Below are 18,781 nucleotides of genomic sequence, written 5' to 3'. Positions count from 1 at the left end.
AGATGATCACCCTTTGACTTGAAATGAAACCATTCGAAATAGGCTATATGCTATAGCCTATTATAGCAGACCTATCTATATTATACCACGTAAAAGCGTGCATGTTTGTGAGTAATTAAGTGGATGTGTGGAATAGCATAAAAGTTAAAGGCTATTAAAATATCAGAGAAATGGCCCAGTGACCGGAAACGCCGGTCTATAAAGTATGAGTCCAGTAATGGAATTTGGTCCCTCATCCCATCGTGGAATGTGTTTGTCTTCTCTTCTCTTCTTGTGTGCAGACGTCCTGCTCACTGTGAGGTGCGGGGCTATAGGCTCGTCCCTTTTTCTATACACATTTTGATTGGACGAGGCGACTTCTTAGGAATTTCACGAAACTATTTAAATAGCACTTTGTCCCTTCGGCTTAAACTTCGTTTTTAGCGGCCGATTAACAACACCAAGGACAACTTCCAATCAATAATATATTAAAAAAAGAACACACGGTACACATTAGGATTTAACTGCACTGAAATTTTGGACCTTTTCATTGTAACATTGTTTTCTTTTTCTTCTTTTTTATCCTCGAGGACTATTGTTGGATTTCTATATATTTGTGGATTTTATATTTTTGTCGGCTGCTTTCGTTAAAAGGTGGGTGAGCAATACTCTATAGTAGCCTATAATAAAGCCTACAGATAGGCTAAGTGACATAATTTATTGAATGTTTCCAAATCCAGCCTAATTGATCACAAGTGGATTTATTTTTATTTTTGACATTGACATCAAGTGAATAATTGACAACTGTTAATTTTCTGTCATTATAGGCACCGACATATTGTTTGATCATGAAATTGACAGGGATATTTTTGTTATTGATGCTTTGGACCTGCGAGAGTCAAAGAGTAGCAGGTGAGTTTAGTCATGCTATATTTTAAGCTTTGGCATTTTTTTTAAATGTAGAAAATTAACATTATAACTTTAACGGTGGTATGCATAATGTTGATTAAAATAAATCACATTTAGCCTACCCCTGGTTTTAAAATGTTCATCGTTCAATCAGTGCTGCTATGCCAAACAAAAGGCTGACTGCTTATCATTCATGTGCAGAGAGCCGAGATGACAATAGTGTGTTCGACTTATTTGAACGGGTGCAAGTCCCCAAGAAGAACCACGGGGTAACGATGGTGAAAGGAGACGACCCGTACAGTCCCGCCTACAAGATCCTCAACCCGGACCTGATCCCCCCGGTCCCCGAGAACGCCTTTAGGGACCTCGTGGACTCCATCCACGCCGAGAAGGGCTTCCTGCTGCTGCTCAACTTCAAGCAGTTCAAGCGGACGCGCGGAAGCCTGCTGACCGTGGAGAAGCGCGACGGCTCCGGGCCCGTGTTCGAGATCGTGTCCAACGGCAAGGCCAACACGCTGGACATCGTTTACTCCACCGAGAACAAGCAGCAGGTGGTGTCCATCGAGGACGTGGACCTGGCCACGGGCCACTGGAAGAACATCACGCTGTTCGTGCAGGAGGACCGCGCGCAGCTGTACGCGGGATGCGAGGAGGTGAACACCGCGGAGCTGGACGCGTCCATCCAGAGCATCCTCACGCTGGACACGCCGGCGACCGCGCAGCTCCGCATCGGCAAGGGAGCCGTGAAGGACCGATTTATGGTGAGAACACGGAGCTTTATCATGGGTGCACAGTGCACAGTAAATCCTAAGTATTCATTGAACTCTGAGAGTGTAGCCTACAGCTATTAGTTAATAGGCTATGTGTAGGCTGCTACGGTATACGGGTCCATTTGGTTCTATTTTGTAATAGCCTAAGCCTACCAAATAGACCCGAATTAGAAATGGGTAAATTAACACTAGGATGGGATAGGATGACACTGATGACTTTACTGAGTGGAAACTATGCTATAAACATGGATTGATTTATGGCTTTTGAAGTCTGATATTGTTGCGTGAGAGAGATTAGTAAGAAATGTCGTGCGCACAGTAAAGTGTTCAGACGCGCCAGGCGCGCACATGCAGCAGCGCAGTGCAGACTCAGAGCCCCAATGTGATGATTTATCTGCGGTTTCTATGTTGCTGTTGTGTTGTCATTTTGGGAGGGTTCGGTATTGTGCAGCGCACACAGCTAAAGTCAGCACTGATGCTTGCAGGGGGTGCTGCAAAACGTGCGCTTTGTGTTTGGAACCACTTTGGACGCCATCCTGCGCAACAAAGGGTGCCAGAACTGTGAGTAAGCATGAGTAAAACCTCTTTTGTATTTATTCATCATTTATCCTCCTGCTTTGCCAAATCCCCTTAGTTAAGGCATGCCTGAATGTGTACAGCATGTTCCCAAGGAAGTGTTTTCCTCTCATTAACTCAGTTTGCAAACATCTCAGAGGAGTATGAATTCAAAGTACCATTCTCTGGGCTGGAACACATTACCTTAATCACGTTCATTGTGATTTAAGATAATGTGTTTAATATCCTACTGCACCAAGAACAATTTTCCTGTCACTCGTAATGCACTTATATTCCTTAAATGAACCTGGAGAGAGTTTGCTTGAGGCTCAGTTTATGTGATTGTTACTGGTTGGCTTACATTATTTTTTTGTTGTCTTTTTCAGCCATACCGACTGATAGCATCATCCTGGAGAATCTCAATGGCTCCTCAGCAATCAGAACAGAGTACACCGGCCATAAGACTAAAGGTAAACACTGCTGCTGAGGCTGTGCCATGTGAATTTACACAGTGTTCCTCAGCCAGTCTGCTTCTAATCTGGAGTAAAGACAACAGTAACGTATAAATGACCACACTAAGCCCAAAAGTAAAACAAAAATGAATACTAAAAATAAAATAGAACAAAAGTTACAACAATAAGCAAGAATGATTTACTTTTGAAGTGCACGTGTCAACCAAGCAATCGCCAAGCACTGACTGTGTGTGTGTGTGTGTGTGTGTGTGTGTGTGTGTGTGTGTGTGTGTGTGTAGATCTGCAGATGGTGTGTGGCTTCTCCTGTGAGGACCTGGCCAGCATGTTCAAGGAGCTGAAGGGACTGGGTGTGGTGGTCAAAGAGCTGTCCAACGATCTCCGCAAACTGGTAAGACACTGTCTGTCTGTCTGTCTGTCTGTCTGTCTGTCTGTCCTTCTGAGTTTCTCTCACTTTCTGTCGTGTGTGTTTTGTAAACACTGACGACACAGAGGGCCCTGCAATGTATTATGACGATAGGCATGCCTTCATTCCATATTCATATCTGATATCTGTCTTCCTGTCTGCCCCCCCCACCCACCCCAGACGGATGAGAACAAGCTGATAAAGAACCGCATCGGAATTCACAGCGGGGTCTGCATTCACAACGGCATTGTGCGCAAGAACAGGGATGAGTGGACCGTTGATGACTGCACTGAGTGTACTTGTCAGGTAATTCAAGTGCATGCACAATGCATGACTGCACTGAGTGTACTTGTCAGGTAATTCAAGTGCATGCACAATTGCACACGTTGCAGCCCCTTAAATACACACGTACAGTGTTTGCATTTGCAGCCCCTTAAATACATCGGCCACTTAATATCTCCTCTCTGGTCAATCATTTCTATCACTGGTGGGGATATGTTTTATCCCTGCTTCTGAATTAAATACAAGTGTTTCCTTTTGGGAAATGAAGTCTGATATATTTGAATGTTATGTTCGATAAGATCAGAATTGAACCACATCAACACTAACCCCAACCCTATGTGGTCAAACATTTCAAAATCTGTACAAATCTGTAAAACTATTGTCAATTTCTTTCTGCATGCTTGTGAGCTATTTGTGTTGTGACTGAGCTATTCACTGTTTGTCGTATGGCAGGCAGAAAATGCACCCCCTGTTTGTATGTTTGAAATCGAACCATGCATGTGTGCGCAGTGCACACGCATGCACAAAAAGACAGACACATGCATTAAGTTGCAGACACTCACTCACCGCCCCCCAGCTCCTCCAGCCAGTAATTGCTTGTAGTGTGAATGTCTGGCAGCAAGCCAATGAGGGTTATTGTCGTTTCGAGTGCTAAGTGATTGTCTCATTTCTAGTGTTGCCAAGAGGGACTTGACCAGTGTCACAACAGGATTCTTGCCTATAATTAAGACTTTGGCTCAGATAAGTGGCTAGGATAGAAACGCTTAGGCGAAAAATACCTACAGTATTAATAGGTGTAGTGTAAGGTCCATTTATGTTTTCTCAGTTCCCAGTTTAGTTCCAAAGTGAAACTAACATCCATTATTAGGCTGTTGGCCTCCCCAATAGGCAGGTGGATGTCCGCAGGGGTCTCCGTTTGCAGCCAAAATTCCTCTTCTTAGTTTCCCTGGCGCTGGAGACCGAGACCGACTCTGATAAAGAGTGGATTTCTTAACGAGTTGGTTACATGGACATGGATTAAGCCTAGTCCCTAGTTTAAAATGGTCCACTAATTGGTTTACACATAATCAAAGCTGTGTCGATTGAAATAGTTTCAATGTGCCTCAGTGCCATGCTGAAACAGCAACATCATCCACTCCACTATGGAGTAAACCTATGACATCGCACTGGATAAATATCCATTATGTTTGAGCATATGATCCCTGAACTTTATTTCTGTACTTCTGTAGAATTCTGCTACTGTCTGTCGCAAGATCTCCTGCCCCCTGATCCCCTGTGTCAACGCTACTGTGCCTGATGGAGAGTGTTGTCCTCGTTGTGGAACACGTAAGAACCGCACAGAAAGCATTTCTCTCCTCTGTTGTCTGTTCTACTCTGTCTGAATCTATGTAGCCATATGCAATTTATAACTGCAGATGTGAGTTGGTACTATATTGCTACTGTATGAATGGACCATGTAATCCAGAATTTATATATGTTTCTGAAACAGACGGGCCATTCAAATGCTGCACTATTTACTCTAAGCGATTTGTATGTTATTTGCCATAAAACAAAAACTCAGTTATTTCCCTCCCTAGATGTATAGGTTTCTACCACAGAGAAAACCATGTTAATTTTAGTGATGATTTAACTGCAATAACATCCCGGTAATATGTTTATGGAACATTGGCGCTTTGTGCCCTGAAACATCTTTGAATCTTCAAGTTGTAATGGCTGCAATTGGCCAAATTGGTTAAAGTGGGATGGAAAATTGGTTGGCTGTTTTTAGTGAAGCCATCTTCCACGCAAGGAGAAGTGACATGTTCCACATACCTATGTGGGCTGGGCCGCGGTGGTTCCCAAAAAAACTAAATAAACAACGGGAGCCGCATTCATCGCTACCTTGGTGCCTTGTTGAAGTCATTACATTGCCCCTGGGCCATGTTTGCAATGTGTTTCCTCTTTCGGAAAACGTAAGTCAGTGGGACATCCCTGTGTGTTCTGAGGACAGTGGCTCTCTCTATTTCTTCACTGGCTCCCTCAACACATTGGTCTCTGCCCTTCCTCTCAACAGTGAACCCTCTCTCTGTCCCAGAGACCCAGCTAAATACACACCATTAGCCCTCTGCTTTAAGAGCTTTTCCCTCCTCATTTAGGGCTTTCGGGGAGGAGGTGGGGGGGGCGTTCATTCCCTTGCTGAAATAGCTCTTTTATTGTCTCTCTCTCTCTCGTTCTCTCCCTCCTCCTCTCCCTTAGCGAGTGACTATGCAGAGGACGGCTGGTCCCCCTGGTCTGAATGGACCCATTGTTCCGTATCATGTGGGCGGGGCATCCAGCAGCGCGGGCGCTCCTGCGACCGCATCAACAACAACTGCGAGGGCACCTCTGTGCAGACCCGCGACTGCTACCTCCAGGAGTGCGACAAGCGTTGTGAGTTAAACATGCGAACCCCACTCACATCCACGGTGCAGTCACTGCTGTTACTGAATTTGACCTCACTTTGCACTAGCCCTTCCAGACCAGTCTGTTCCCTCTGACTCCTAATCTCTGACCTTCGACCTGTTTTTGTGACCTCCAGTCAAGCAAGACGGCAGCTGGAGCCACTGGTCGCCATGGTCGTCCTGCTCGGTCACCTGCGGCGCCGGCGTCATCACCCGTATCCGCCTCTGTAACTCCCCCACCCCCCAGCTGGGAGGCAAGGACTGCGAGGGAGAGGGCCGGCAGACTGAGAAGTGCCAGAAATCTCCATGCCCCAGTAGGACCCCCTATTGATTTAATTTAACTCAGTGATGATAACTCAGTGATTCCCAATGTCTTTCATTTCGAGGAGTTTCAGGTCACAATTGTGTTATTTTAACTCGGAGAGTGAACAAATGGAGTCATCCATTTGTACACTCTTGGAGTTACAGACCTGTAAGAGTCCATTTGGTTTCCAACTATCAATCATTTAGCTGGGAACTCCCTGGAACCTGTTGAGAACCACTGATTTAACTTATTTACACTCGTTTATATTCCTGGGTTGCCCAACCAGCTGCATTCACATGTTCAGCATAACAAATTATCATGTCATATCTTCCTCAGTCAATGGCAACTGGGGACCATGGTCACCGTGGGATACCTGCACAATCACCTGTGGAGGTGGGGTCCAGGCACGTAAACGTCTGTGCAATGACCCTGGTCCCAAATACGGTGGCAAAGAGTGTATTGGTGATGCCAAGGACACCCAGGTCTGCAGTAAGAAAAGCTGTCCCATCGGTGAGTCACTGTAATCTCACTTTGTATCTTTCATGAGAGTCTTAAGTAGATCTATATCTTTCCCGAGAGTCTTTGGTAGACCATATGACATTCAGGATGCATCATTATTCTTGTGTTCAGACGGGTGTCTGTCCAATCCGTGCTTTGCTGGAGCCAAGTGCACCAGCTTACCCGATGGTTCTTGGAAGTGTGGGAAGTGTCCGGCCGGCTATACCGGCAATGGCATCAAATGCAAGGACATTGATGAGGTGAGATTTCTTACACTTTCAATTATTTGTTAGTGTAAGTGTATTTGTCCCCCTTCGTTATTTATTTATTTATTCATCTATCTATCACTTTGTGACAATGCAATCTATGGTTTCTAAACACAAAAACAGTGCAAAGAGGTCCCTGACGCTTGCTTTGAGTTCAATGGTGTTCACCGCTGTGAGAACACCATCCCTGGTTACAACTGCCTGCCCTGCCCGCCCCGTTACTCTGGATCCCAGCCCTTCAGCAAGGGAGTGGAGGAAGCTGCTGCTAAGAAACAGGCATGTACCATGTCTGTCTGTCTGTCTGTCTGTCTGTCTGATCAACCACTTAAGCCCTGTATCATACAGGTGAAAATAGCACCGATCTACAAGATCCCATCATTTAGCATCACAACACGTTGTGAAAGTGTAGATATTTCACTATTTAAAAAATAAGAATCGTTCAATTAACGCACTGAAGGCAAAAGTAATTGTGATGCTAATTTGACCTACAAAAACTAATAGAATACGCACATCACTTAGTAGAGGTGCTGGGCTCAAAAGTGACATCAGAAAAAGAGAAAAGAACCATCTCATCTGCTCCAAAAGTTATACTTCACTTTACTGACGACGTTTCGAGCCAAGGCTCTTCATCTGGTCAAACTCGAGATGTCAGTGATCCACCCATTTAAATAGACACCCACGGGTCACGTTACTAGTCAGTGGGTGGAACCAACACAACATGGTCATCAAATCAACTAATCAAATATCACATTTTACAAATCCACAACAGTGGAAAAAGCATAAATGGACATCATGATTAATAGAATCTATATAAAATCGCCCAAGCCTAGTTTATGCAATGGTGGACAGATATAAACCTGACATAGTGCCCAACACACTCCTTCATTTTGATCAATGGGTACTTCTCAGAGCCAAGAACAGAATGCTCTGTTCCTGAACCCTCCGTGAACAATCCTTCACCTCATCTTCCAGGTGTGTACGCCCCGCAACCCATGCCTGGACGGAAGCCACGACTGCAACAAGAACGCCCGCTGTAACTACCTGGGACACTTCGCTGACCCAATGTTCCGCTGCGAGTGCAAGCCTGGCTACGCCGGGAACGGACACATCTGTGGGGAGGACACTGACCTGGACGGATGGCCTAACGCTGACCTGGTGTGTGTGGAGAACGCCACCTACCACTGCAAGAAGGTAGCTACCAATGGTGAATTTACTCAAGTATGGTACTTCAGTACAATGTTGAGGTACCTTTACTTTACTTGTGTGTTTCGACTTTTCGATACTTTAAACGTCAATGCCACTACATCTCAGAGGCAATTGGATATTCCACTTTTTACTCCACTACAATTATTAGATAGTTGCAAGAAGGTAGATACTGTAGTTCTAGTAGCAGTGGTCTAAAGTACCGTAACGATATAGTTAGGGATATGGCGAGGTTTTCGCCCCAAAGCATTTTAGGTGTGAGTTAAGTCTAGGAGAGTCAGACAGAGACAGACTTTGTTTTCCTTAAGGTTAAGCCAGCAGGCCAAAGCTGTCATTGAGGGTTAATGGTTAAATGCGCTTTACAGAATATAAATTATATGTCTGTTATAATGTCTGACTGTGACACGTTACGTCTAACCTGGTGTTTTCCTCTACTCCAGGACAACTGCCCCAACCTCCCCAACTCAGGTCAGGAAGACTATGACAAGGACGGCATTGGAGACGCTTGTGATGATGACGATGACAACGATGGCATCCCTGATGACAGGGTAAGCAGCTATTGAATAGTCAAGTGATGATAAAGGTTGGGCTTAGTTATTGTCGTGTGTGTGTGTGTGTGTGTGTGTGTGTGTGTGTGTGTGTGTGTGTGTGTGTGTGTGTGTGTTTTCGTAGCGGGTAATAAGCCAGGAATTTCATTTCATATATTCATCATTCATGACATGTCACATAAAAGTGTGTGTGTGTGGGGGGGGGGGGGGGGGGGGGGGGGGGGGGGGGTGATGCAGCAGGAAAGTGAATGTTTCTCCCTTGGTCTGAGCCAAACCTCAAATTCCAGCACAGAGGTAAAACTCTGAAGGAGCCACAGTGTGTTCTGCTAATCCAACCGTTAGATTTGGGCCCTGGGGGTGGTGTGTGTGAGGGGATTGGGGGACTAAAAATGAAGCAACCCTTTCATCGCCATTCTCCCCCTCCCAGCTGTAAAATAGAGCCACAGCAAGTGACGCGCACCGAATCAGAACATTTGCATCTGGTGTGATTCCAACCACATGAACCACTGCGGCCCTATTCTGGGGCGTACATTCGGCAGAAATAGCCATTCTACAAGCTTGCAACGTATCAGACCAAGTACAGAGTTGAGTTTGAAAGTATATAGAGGGTTTAAGATGTTAGGGGGCAGAAAGTGTGAAAGTGCACGTCCGTTTCTCTCCCTGGCTGTAGGTCAGCCATCTGCCTCGTTCCCCGTCACTGTCCAAACAAAACGAATTAACCTCGCTGTCGTTTATATCACCTGTGTCCCTCCAAAACAGGACAACTGCCCGTTCATCTACAACCCCCGGCAGTACGACTATGACCGCGACGATGTGGGCGACCGCTGCGGGCGACCGCTGCGACAACTGCCCCTACAACAGCAACCCCGATCAGACAGACACGGACAACAATGGAGAGGGAGATGCCTGCGCTGTGGACATTGATGGAGATGGTGAGGATGATGTCTGTGTCTGTGGACATTGATGGAGATGGTGAGGATGATGTCTGTGTCTGTGGACATTGATGGAGATGGTGAGGATGATGTCTGTGTCTGTGGACATTGATGGAGATGGTGAGGATGATGTCTGTGTCTGTGGACATTGATGGAGATGGTGAGGATGATGTCTGTGTCTGTGGACATTGATGGAGATGGTGAGGATGATGTCTGTGTCTGTGGACATTGATGGAGATGGTGAGGATGATGTCTGTGTCTGTGGACATTGATGGAGATGGTGAGGATGATGTTTGTGTCTGTGGACATTGATGGAGATGGTGAGGATGATGTTTGTGTCTGTGGACATTGATGGAGATGGTGAGGATGATGTCTGTGTCTGTGGACATTGATGGAGATGGTGAGGATGATGTCTGTGTCTGTGGACATTGATGGAGATGGTGAGGATGATGTCTGTGTCTGTGGACATTGATGGAGATGGTGAGGATGATGTCTGTGTCTGTGGACATTGATGGAGATGGTGAGGATGATGTCTGTGTCTGTGGACATTGATGGAGATGGTGAGGATGATGTCTGTGTCTGTTGGCAAGGTTGATTTGCTGGGAGCCGGGAGGGATGGGGGGGGGGGGGTTCATGCCTCTGCTTTTGATCAATTTTATGTTATCTCCCTGCTTCTGGTCAGATTGGATTAATTACATGTATTTCCGTTTGCGAAATGTTTTCAAATTTATTTTTTAATCACAAATTGCTAGTTGATGGTTATTTTTGCTATTTGTATGAGCTTAAGTGTTATTTATTTTTTACAAATCAAACTCTGTTGGAACCAGTGTTGTAACATGTAACAATGTATAACACCAAAAGAGTGAATGGATTTTCAAAAGCTGAATAACTTCTTCCGTATGACCTACTTTACCTACTTTACCTAGTTTAGATCAAATCAGACATAGAAAATAATTGCTGCATATCATTCGATCTGACCCTGGAACTAATATGAGTCAAAACTAAAACTGAATCTAAAATATATTACAAACTGAGACAGAAATACTGTATGTGGCAGTGGCCATCTGAGAATGGGAAGGTTCCCGGATCGGCCATAACTGCTTCCGATGAGCAGGTGGTGCCTTGCATGGTTGCTTTTGTTGTCAGTGTGTGAATGGGTGACTGTTACGCTTTGTAAACCACACTGAAAACTCACAAAATAATTATATAAACATTGAAGCTATAATAATAGTGGGTGGAACCACTGAGTAACTGTGTCTGTTTTAACATAAATGCTATATTTATCCGTCAGGCATTCTGAATGAAAAGGACAACTGTCCATATGTGTACAACATTGACCAGAGGGACACAGACCTGGACGGGGTTGGAGACATGTGTGATAACTGCCCCCTGGAACATAATCCTGACCAGGTGTGTACACACACAGGCACGCACGCACACGCGAGCGCGCGCGCACACACACACACACACACACACACACACACACACACACACACACACACACACACACACACACACACACACACACACACACACACACACACACACACACACACACACACACACACACACACACACACACACACACACACACACACACACACACACACACACACACACACACACACACACACACACACACACACACACACACCCCTTCTGTTTCATTCCAGTTCACCCGCCGACTACAATCCCTCTGCCTTTCTCTATAGCTCAGCATCTCTCTCTTTTTCAGCTGAAAGGGAGCCTTAAGCCCTGATTCATACTTCGTCGTATGACAGCGCAGCAAAAATAGCTGACCCACAAGCTCACAACACGTCACATCTGCAACACTTTGTGAGCTTGTAGGTCTGGTATTTTTGGCGTGCGACAGAGCATAAATTAAGCAAGCCGTCTAGGCTTTAGCGTGCTACGTAGAAGGGGGGCGCAAATCCCATGCGAAGCCCAAGGGCACATCAGTTCAATAAGGCGTGCTAGGGGCCGGGGGACCTTGTCAATGGCCCATTGACGTTAGTTGATGTTGCCAGAGTGCGAGAAGAGGTCATTGGCTGGTTATTGACCATAATCAGAAAAGGTAGGGTGTCCTGCCCCCCCCCCCAAGTATGACAAAAGAATAAAATGTCCACCACATGAATATGGTAAATTGCTGTGGAAAATGATGACCTTGTGCTGTGTGCATGGTCCATCGGCAAACTATGGCCTGGCCCAGTCCACCTGTGCCACGGTACACTGAAGAGTAGGAATGCTGGAACAGTAGACCTCTGTAAAAAGGGGGGTGGGGGTGTAGTTTCCACACATGTAGTTTCAAAGGGTTTTGTTCTTTGAAAAGTACATGTGTGAAATATCTTGTCCAAATGTTTTGGCCCTTTAAAGACAATGCCCCTCGCAACACCCTCATTTCTTCCCTCCATCACTTAACCCCAGCTGCATGACACCGGGTGTGTGTGTGTGTGTGTGTGTGTGTGTGTGTGTGTGTGTTGTGTGTAGTTCTGCATACTTGTAGTAAGGAGGCTTCTATTGCCAGGAAAATTGTTGTAGGAGGAGCAGGGAGTCGTGTGGTGGGAATCGTGTGGTGGTGTCAAGAGATGCAACATACTTTGGAAAAACTGGCAGCTTTAGAAAAGAGAAATAATTGGAAGGCCTAAGAACTGACCCAAAATGAAAGCAGGAAGAGGAGAGGAGTTGAAAGAGAAAAGCATGTTGAAAATCACAGCGGTGTAATGAACCAAGTGCTGTGAAATTTAATCACATGAATCCTACCATCCTTATTCAGGGGGAACAATTGCAGAAAATGGGAGATATACAAAAATTAATGTGAAGTCAAGTGAGGGCACCTCGGCCTGGGCCATGGCTCAGTGGTCCAGGCACCTTGGCTGGTAATCCAGTCTGGCAGTGTGCCGCGGGTTCGACTCCCGATCCCGACGGCCTTTACTGCATGACAGTCTTCCCCCCATCTCTCTCCCCATTTCCTGTCAGCCTACTGTCTGTCCCTCCATAAAATATATAAAATAAAGGTGAAAGCCACAAAACAAAAAAACATTTAAAGTGAGGGCACCTCGTAATGTTTGTTAAAGGTGCTGTAAACATACATTAAAAGTCCATAGACTTGGCTGACATGATGTCACGTTTAGTGCTCTAAACAAACATTAAAAGTCCATAGACGTGGCTGCCATATGACGTCATTTCAAAAGCCAGACGTTGCTCAAAAAGCATCTGTGACATAATTAATCTCAAGGGGGAAAAAAAGAGCAGGGAAATACAGAGCTGACCCCAGATTGACTATTAGTTCACTAAGCATAAGAGTACTAAGAGAGTTTAAGTGGTTAATCACCAATGCCAAAGTAACTAATTTGGTTGTGGTGCCGTTCTCTCCTCTACTCCCAACGTCTCAGGTGGATTCAGACGACGACCGCGTGGGAGACAAGTGTGACAGCAACCAGGACATCGACGAGGACGGACACCAGAACAACCTGGACAACTGCCCCTACATCCCCAACGCCAACCAGGCTGACCACGACAAGGACGGCAAGGGAGACGCTTGTGACCACGATGACGATAACGACGGCATCCCCGATGACAAGGACAACTGCAGACTCGCCCACAACCCTGACCAGCTGGACTCCGATGGTGAGTTGGAGTTAAGCTATCGTTGACTGACGAGACTCAACAGGAGACGCCACTGGTCATCAAATCATTGGCTTAGGAATGCGACAAAAACATCTCCATCAAGTCAAGGCTTCATGGGGTGTGTAATTGATAGAAAATATGTTGTTTTTTGGGTGAACTACTCCTTTAAGTATATTAAGTATTTATGTTTAGTACATGGATTAGAGTAAATTGGACACTTCCTCAACTCTTAGCATACCAGCGCAGAGAATATATTTAATGAATATACTACTGTAATTATGTAACTTTTACAGGTGACGGCCGTGGAGATGCTTGCAAAGATGACTTCGACCAGGACAACGTGCCAGACATCTACGACGTGTGTCCGGAGAACTACGACATCAGCGAGACAGACTTCCGCAAGTTCCAGATGGTACCGCTGGACCCCAAAGGCACCTCCCAAATCGACCCCAACTGGGTGGTTCGCCACCAGGGAAAAGAGCTGGTCCAGACTGTCAACTGTGACCCTGGCATCGCCGTCGGTAAGGGCGATTCTACAAAACACTTTTTCATGTCAAGGACCACTGAAATTATATGTATTTGACCGCAGATCCCCATCTCAGAATATTAAGCTCCAGGGACCCCCCCCCCAGAAACAAAGATTTGAGTAAAAAATGTTCGCTTTAAAAATATACAGAATTGCACAAAATGTCCACAATTTTTCAAAAATAGCAGACAGACAAGCTCATAGGCGCCACTTTGTGCCACGCTATGAGCTTGTCAAAGTATAAAATAATAGTTAAAGTGGTTAAAATCTAAAAGACACAGATGCATTCCCAGTTTTAGTCAGTGGATAAACTGAGCGATTGATTCTACAATCAATATATCTTTACTTTGCATTATACAGTCAACATTCCCTAATCAGACGATACTAGTGTATTACAATTTACAAACTGACCACCCAAAACAAGTTGACTGACAAATCATGAACACAGTCAGACAGGATGCAAAAAGGGGGCATGTTTTTTTGTTGTTTTTGTTTCATGGGCATGTAAGTGACACAAAAAATAGCTCTATATTCCCATAGTAATCATTAGTATAGAGTAACAGTGAAGCGATCTCCCCAGCTCTTTAGTAAACAGAAATCCATCCAATCAGGAGAGAGAACTCATACAGTACTGAATACAGTACAAACAAGTAATGAAACAAAACAGTGTCATTTTCTCACCACTGTTGGTTCTCTCTCACCAGGTTACGACGAGTTCAACGCAGTGGACTTCAGTGGCACCTTTTTCATCAACACTGAGCGAGACGACGACTACGCTGGCTTTGTGTTCGGCTACCAGTCCAGCTCTAGGTTCTACGTGGTCATGTGGAAGCAGATCACTCAGACCTACTGGTCCAACAAGCCCACCAAGGCACAGGGTTACTCGGGCCTGTCCATCAAGGTGGTAAACTCCACTACTGGCCCAGGAGAGCACCTCAGGAATGCTCTGTGGCACACAGGCAATACCCCAGGACAGGTGAGACATGGCGTCAGTCATCAGAGCACAGTCATCTATCTAACTATAAATGCACCACGTGTGCACGTCTGTAATGCATGTAACTTGAGCCCCACCGATTTCAAATTCGACACACACTTTCCACACCCCCACAGGGAGTGCAGTGCCCGGTGTGGAGTCGGTCGGACCCACAGTTGTCCAGAACCGCCACTAAAGGGCCTCTGCCCGGGCTCTGGACAGGGCCCCTGCCCAGGCTCCATATATGGAGCTGGCCTGTTCTCACAACACTCCATATTTGGGCATGCCTGACACAGAACTCCATATACAGGAATAAAGGGACAGTACTCTGGTACGGGTACAACGAGTATTGCATAGCCGGGTGGGGCATGGATCTCAAACTTCTGTGCTCTACAGCCGGGCACCATCTATCTAATAATTTAGCAAACGCTCGCTCGCTGTTTAAATCGCTCGGTCGCTGTCTGTGTGTGTGTGTGTCCACTTCCGCATAGAGCAAAGCGCCTCCTCACAACGCCACAACGCACGGACAGCCTCACGGAACCTAGCGCCGCACAGCCCTGTCCTCCAACCTCAATCTGCCCCGCATTACACAGGCCAAACATTCTAACATTCCATCCCCGTCCGCAACAACACAGAGACGGACAGTCACTTCTTCCTACCACCACCGAAAACTACAAAGCCATGCCAAAGCACAAAAAAACATCCCTCGGCTATCTTCCACCACACGCCAAACAACAACGCTTGGCTAAAGCAACTGCTGTACAAGTTGGACCATCCATCTTGGGACGGGCACAGATTAATACTGGGACACACTTTTCCGCGTAACAGACCCACACGGAGAAAACGATACTACTAGCTACTCTTGCGTCAGTCGACAGAACTTCTTCTTTGGGGAAGCATCGCGGGGGTTGCGTGGCACAGGCACCTGAAAGCCGGCTGTGACAGTTGGACGTGTGTGTGTGTGTGTGTGTGTGTGTGTGTGTGTGTGTGTGTGTGTGTGCGCGCGCGTGCGCGCGCAACAACACATAATAATAATGAATAACCCATCCGTTACCATATATTCAGAACGGGTAAGGACTAGTTCTATAAACGAAAGAAAATATATATAAATATATATTTATATATATATATAAATATATTGTTTTTTTGTTTCCTGATTCACAGTGTAATGGTGTTCTGTTTTTGTTTTTGTTGTCCGGTCATGTCTCTTTCCTTAGGTGCGCACTCTCTGGCACGACCCGAAGAATGTTGGATGGAAAGACTTCACCGCCTACAGATGGCACCTAATCCACAGACCGAGAACTGGACATATTAGGTGAGCTAGAGTCTAGCGCTGGTCCCATGTAGTTGGGGGGAAAAAAGATTATGAGAGATCCAAAAGATTTCTTCACACTGCATTATACATGTCGATTCCGTGTAATTTCACACATGTAATGAGCTTTACTTCTACAGAGTTGTGATGTATGAGGGTAAGAAGATCATGGCAGACACTGGTAGCATCTATGACAAGACATACGCCGGTGGGCGACTAGGCCTTTTTGTCTTCTCACAAGAGATGGTATACTTCTCTGACCTCAAGTATGAATGCAGAGGTAAGGATTATAGGTTTATATTGATATTGTGCTACATTTATGTATAATTTGGTGAACAAAAACAACATGCTCATTATACTGGCCATTAAATACTCAATAAAATGGCAATCAAATAGATCATGATTAAAAAAATACTTTTACTAATAATACTTTTTTCCTCACAGATGCATAAATGCGCTGCACAGGAAGCTCTGAGGAATGCACCTTTCTGTATAAAGTATGAACTCGAGGTATTCCATGTAAAGGCCAGGGACCGATTTATCTCCGTAACTCTTTCTTCTGCGAGCACGCACACACACACGGATGGAGCGAATGGGCACGTGTGGTCAGCCTCAGGGTAACTTGAAGCTGGTTGGAGTGCAGCACCAACCGGCTGACTGCCAGTTGAGGATCAGAGAGCCCCTCACCTGCCTCCCTTCTCCCTGGCCCTGCCATCTACAGAGAGAAGGGGAAGCTAGGGAAACAAATGGACCTTGCCCTGTTGCTTTGCACGAGCAGGGAGACCCAACACCTCTGCCCCCATGCAGCTCTCCTCACTCTTGTCTCGCTCTCTGAAAGACCTCGTTCATCGCTGCACGGGAGCAGCTCCCCATAGATGACTATGCACTTGCAAGCCTTTACATCTCTCTCTCTCTCTCTGGAACTCAGTGCCTCTCTTCCTTCCTCTCTCTCTCTATCTCTCTCTCCTTCAGAACTCAGTGCCTCTCTCTCTCTCTCTCTCTCTCTTCCTTCTTCGGAACTCAGTGCCTCTCTCACTCTGTCTCTCCTCTGTGCCTCTCTTACTTTCTGGATGGACGTCCCAAAGAAAAGACTGGTGAAATGATTCCTTTCGCTTTACAAATCTACCAGGATGTAGATTCCAGAATGACGCAGCACTGAGGCGTCAGAGGATGAAGAAAGCAATAAGACATTTGTTTATTTTTTTCTGTCACAGAACACTTTTTTCCTTTTTTTAAGAACCCATTAGGAGTGAGCAAGAATTGGAGGGAACATTATGTTGCGTATGTTTGTGAGTATGTGTGTATGTGGAAGAATGGTTATAAATGTAACATGAAACCTGCTTGCTTTGACCCATCAGGGCAAGAATAGATATAGAGAAGAGTTTGCGGAGAATTATTAAAGTAACATGGAAATTTGCTTTTAAGTGTTTTTGAAAACATACCGGGCTTTCAGTATCACTGGCTTTGTGGCAGATATTAGAATGATCTATGTTGGTTGACTGAACAGTATTCTCAGGGTGAGATGGAAATAACCATCTTAGCATATCAAACAAGTACAGAGAAAGAAAAAACATGGCGGTACCATGCAAATGTTTAACAAGACAGAAATGGAGCCGGTTATATTGAGGCCTCTGAAACACTCCCCCCGACTCAGACATCAAATAAGGGGAATCTCCCTCAGCTCATGAGGCTTTGAATTTGAAAATATGTAAATAAATGTAATTTATTAACTCTTGCCTACAATGTAGGCAGCAAAATAAATTTGAATACTTAATTAAAAAAAAAGTGAGACTCCCCCAAAACCTCATGTTGAACAGTGACCCAAATTCAGGTACAGTCAGCCATAATGGTGTCATAAATAAGAAGCACGCTCTGGACAATGTCTACCGTTATCATATCATTCTCTACAAATTAGGTGATTCTTAAGGTAGGTCTACTTAGTGTAATACGTATGTGACCTGTGTGCCTTTTCTTCAGAGAGAGATGAAAAACAAAGGATACTTATGATGTACAAATATTACCTCATTGCTGTTATATAATTCGATCAAACAAAACAAAAAGTACTTTTATTCATTAGCTTTCAAAATGATTGACATCTTACTGCTACTGTAACATGAGCTGTAAATAGTATTATGTTTCTTTTAAAACCCCCACTTCCTACCCCATGACCCACCCCAGTGGAAAATACAATGGGAGAGTTTTTTTTTACAGTATATATATAAATGATTTGTGCTCTATTATGTATGTCCAATGCTCTTTTTCGCAGATAAATTATTGTTCTGTTTTGTCCTTGCTGTTTGTGAGAGGTTGATTTGTGTGTATGAGTGTGTAGATAAATGCTATTTAAATAATTTATCGGGATCCGTCGCCAAATTAAGGGGGCGTGTCCATCTGTATAAACGGTTTGCACACTGACGTGAGGATGTTCTGTTCTTTATCGTTTTTACGTTTTTGTTATTGTGTATCATTGTCACCATTATTTTTGTACAATTAGTGTTGCTTGTTTGTAAACATTTTGTACAATGCAAAATGCTGTTTTTATCCATAGCAATTATTTTGTTACGTACTTCCAGAACAATAAATAGTTCTTAAAAGTCAATGCTTGCGTACATTTTACATCTTCCAAATGGATAAGATTGTAATACTTTGACTGGCTAGTAAGTTATAATTTTATCCATCCAGGTTGTCAAGGGACATTTTTCTTTCTGGGGAAAACTTGGCAATGAAACTATAGACGAATCCACGGAGGGGTGCCCTGGGCGCGGCCATAGCTGTGGTGTACCATTAAGTGCTGCTTTACA

The 18,781-nt window shown here is 44.9% G+C and overlaps 1 protein-coding gene across 1 annotated transcript; it reads left to right on the top strand.

Annotated features, from left to right (window-relative positions):
* The first annotated feature begins 810 nt into the window (after window positions 1-810).
* Window positions 811-18,579, top strand: thbs1b (thrombospondin 1b). The gene is given in 23 exon segments (XM_079525944.1): window positions 811-891; window positions 1,090-1,649; window positions 2,144-2,219; window positions 2,600-2,683; window positions 2,965-3,074; window positions 3,270-3,395; window positions 4,601-4,697; window positions 5,607-5,780; window positions 5,929-6,105; window positions 6,432-6,605; window positions 6,726-6,853; window positions 6,983-7,135; window positions 7,832-8,050; window positions 8,503-8,610; window positions 9,370-9,438; window positions 9,440-9,542; window positions 10,834-10,952; window positions 12,935-13,169; window positions 13,463-13,690; window positions 14,400-14,671; window positions 15,886-15,983; window positions 16,121-16,260; window positions 16,425-18,579. Coding segments are annotated over 23 exon segments (3,522 nt in total). The 5' UTR covers window positions 811-827; the 3' UTR covers window positions 16,433-18,579.
* Window positions 18,580-18,781: the final 202 nt, after the last annotated feature.

Source organism: Electrona antarctica (genome assembly GCF_951216825.1).
Source record: "Electrona antarctica genome assembly, chromosome: 17".
Taxonomy (NCBI): domain Eukaryota; kingdom Metazoa; phylum Chordata; class Actinopteri; order Myctophiformes; family Myctophidae; genus Electrona; species Electrona antarctica.
The sequence above is the reverse complement of the archived record's forward strand: the minus strand, read 5'-3'. Positions and strand labels throughout refer to the sequence as shown.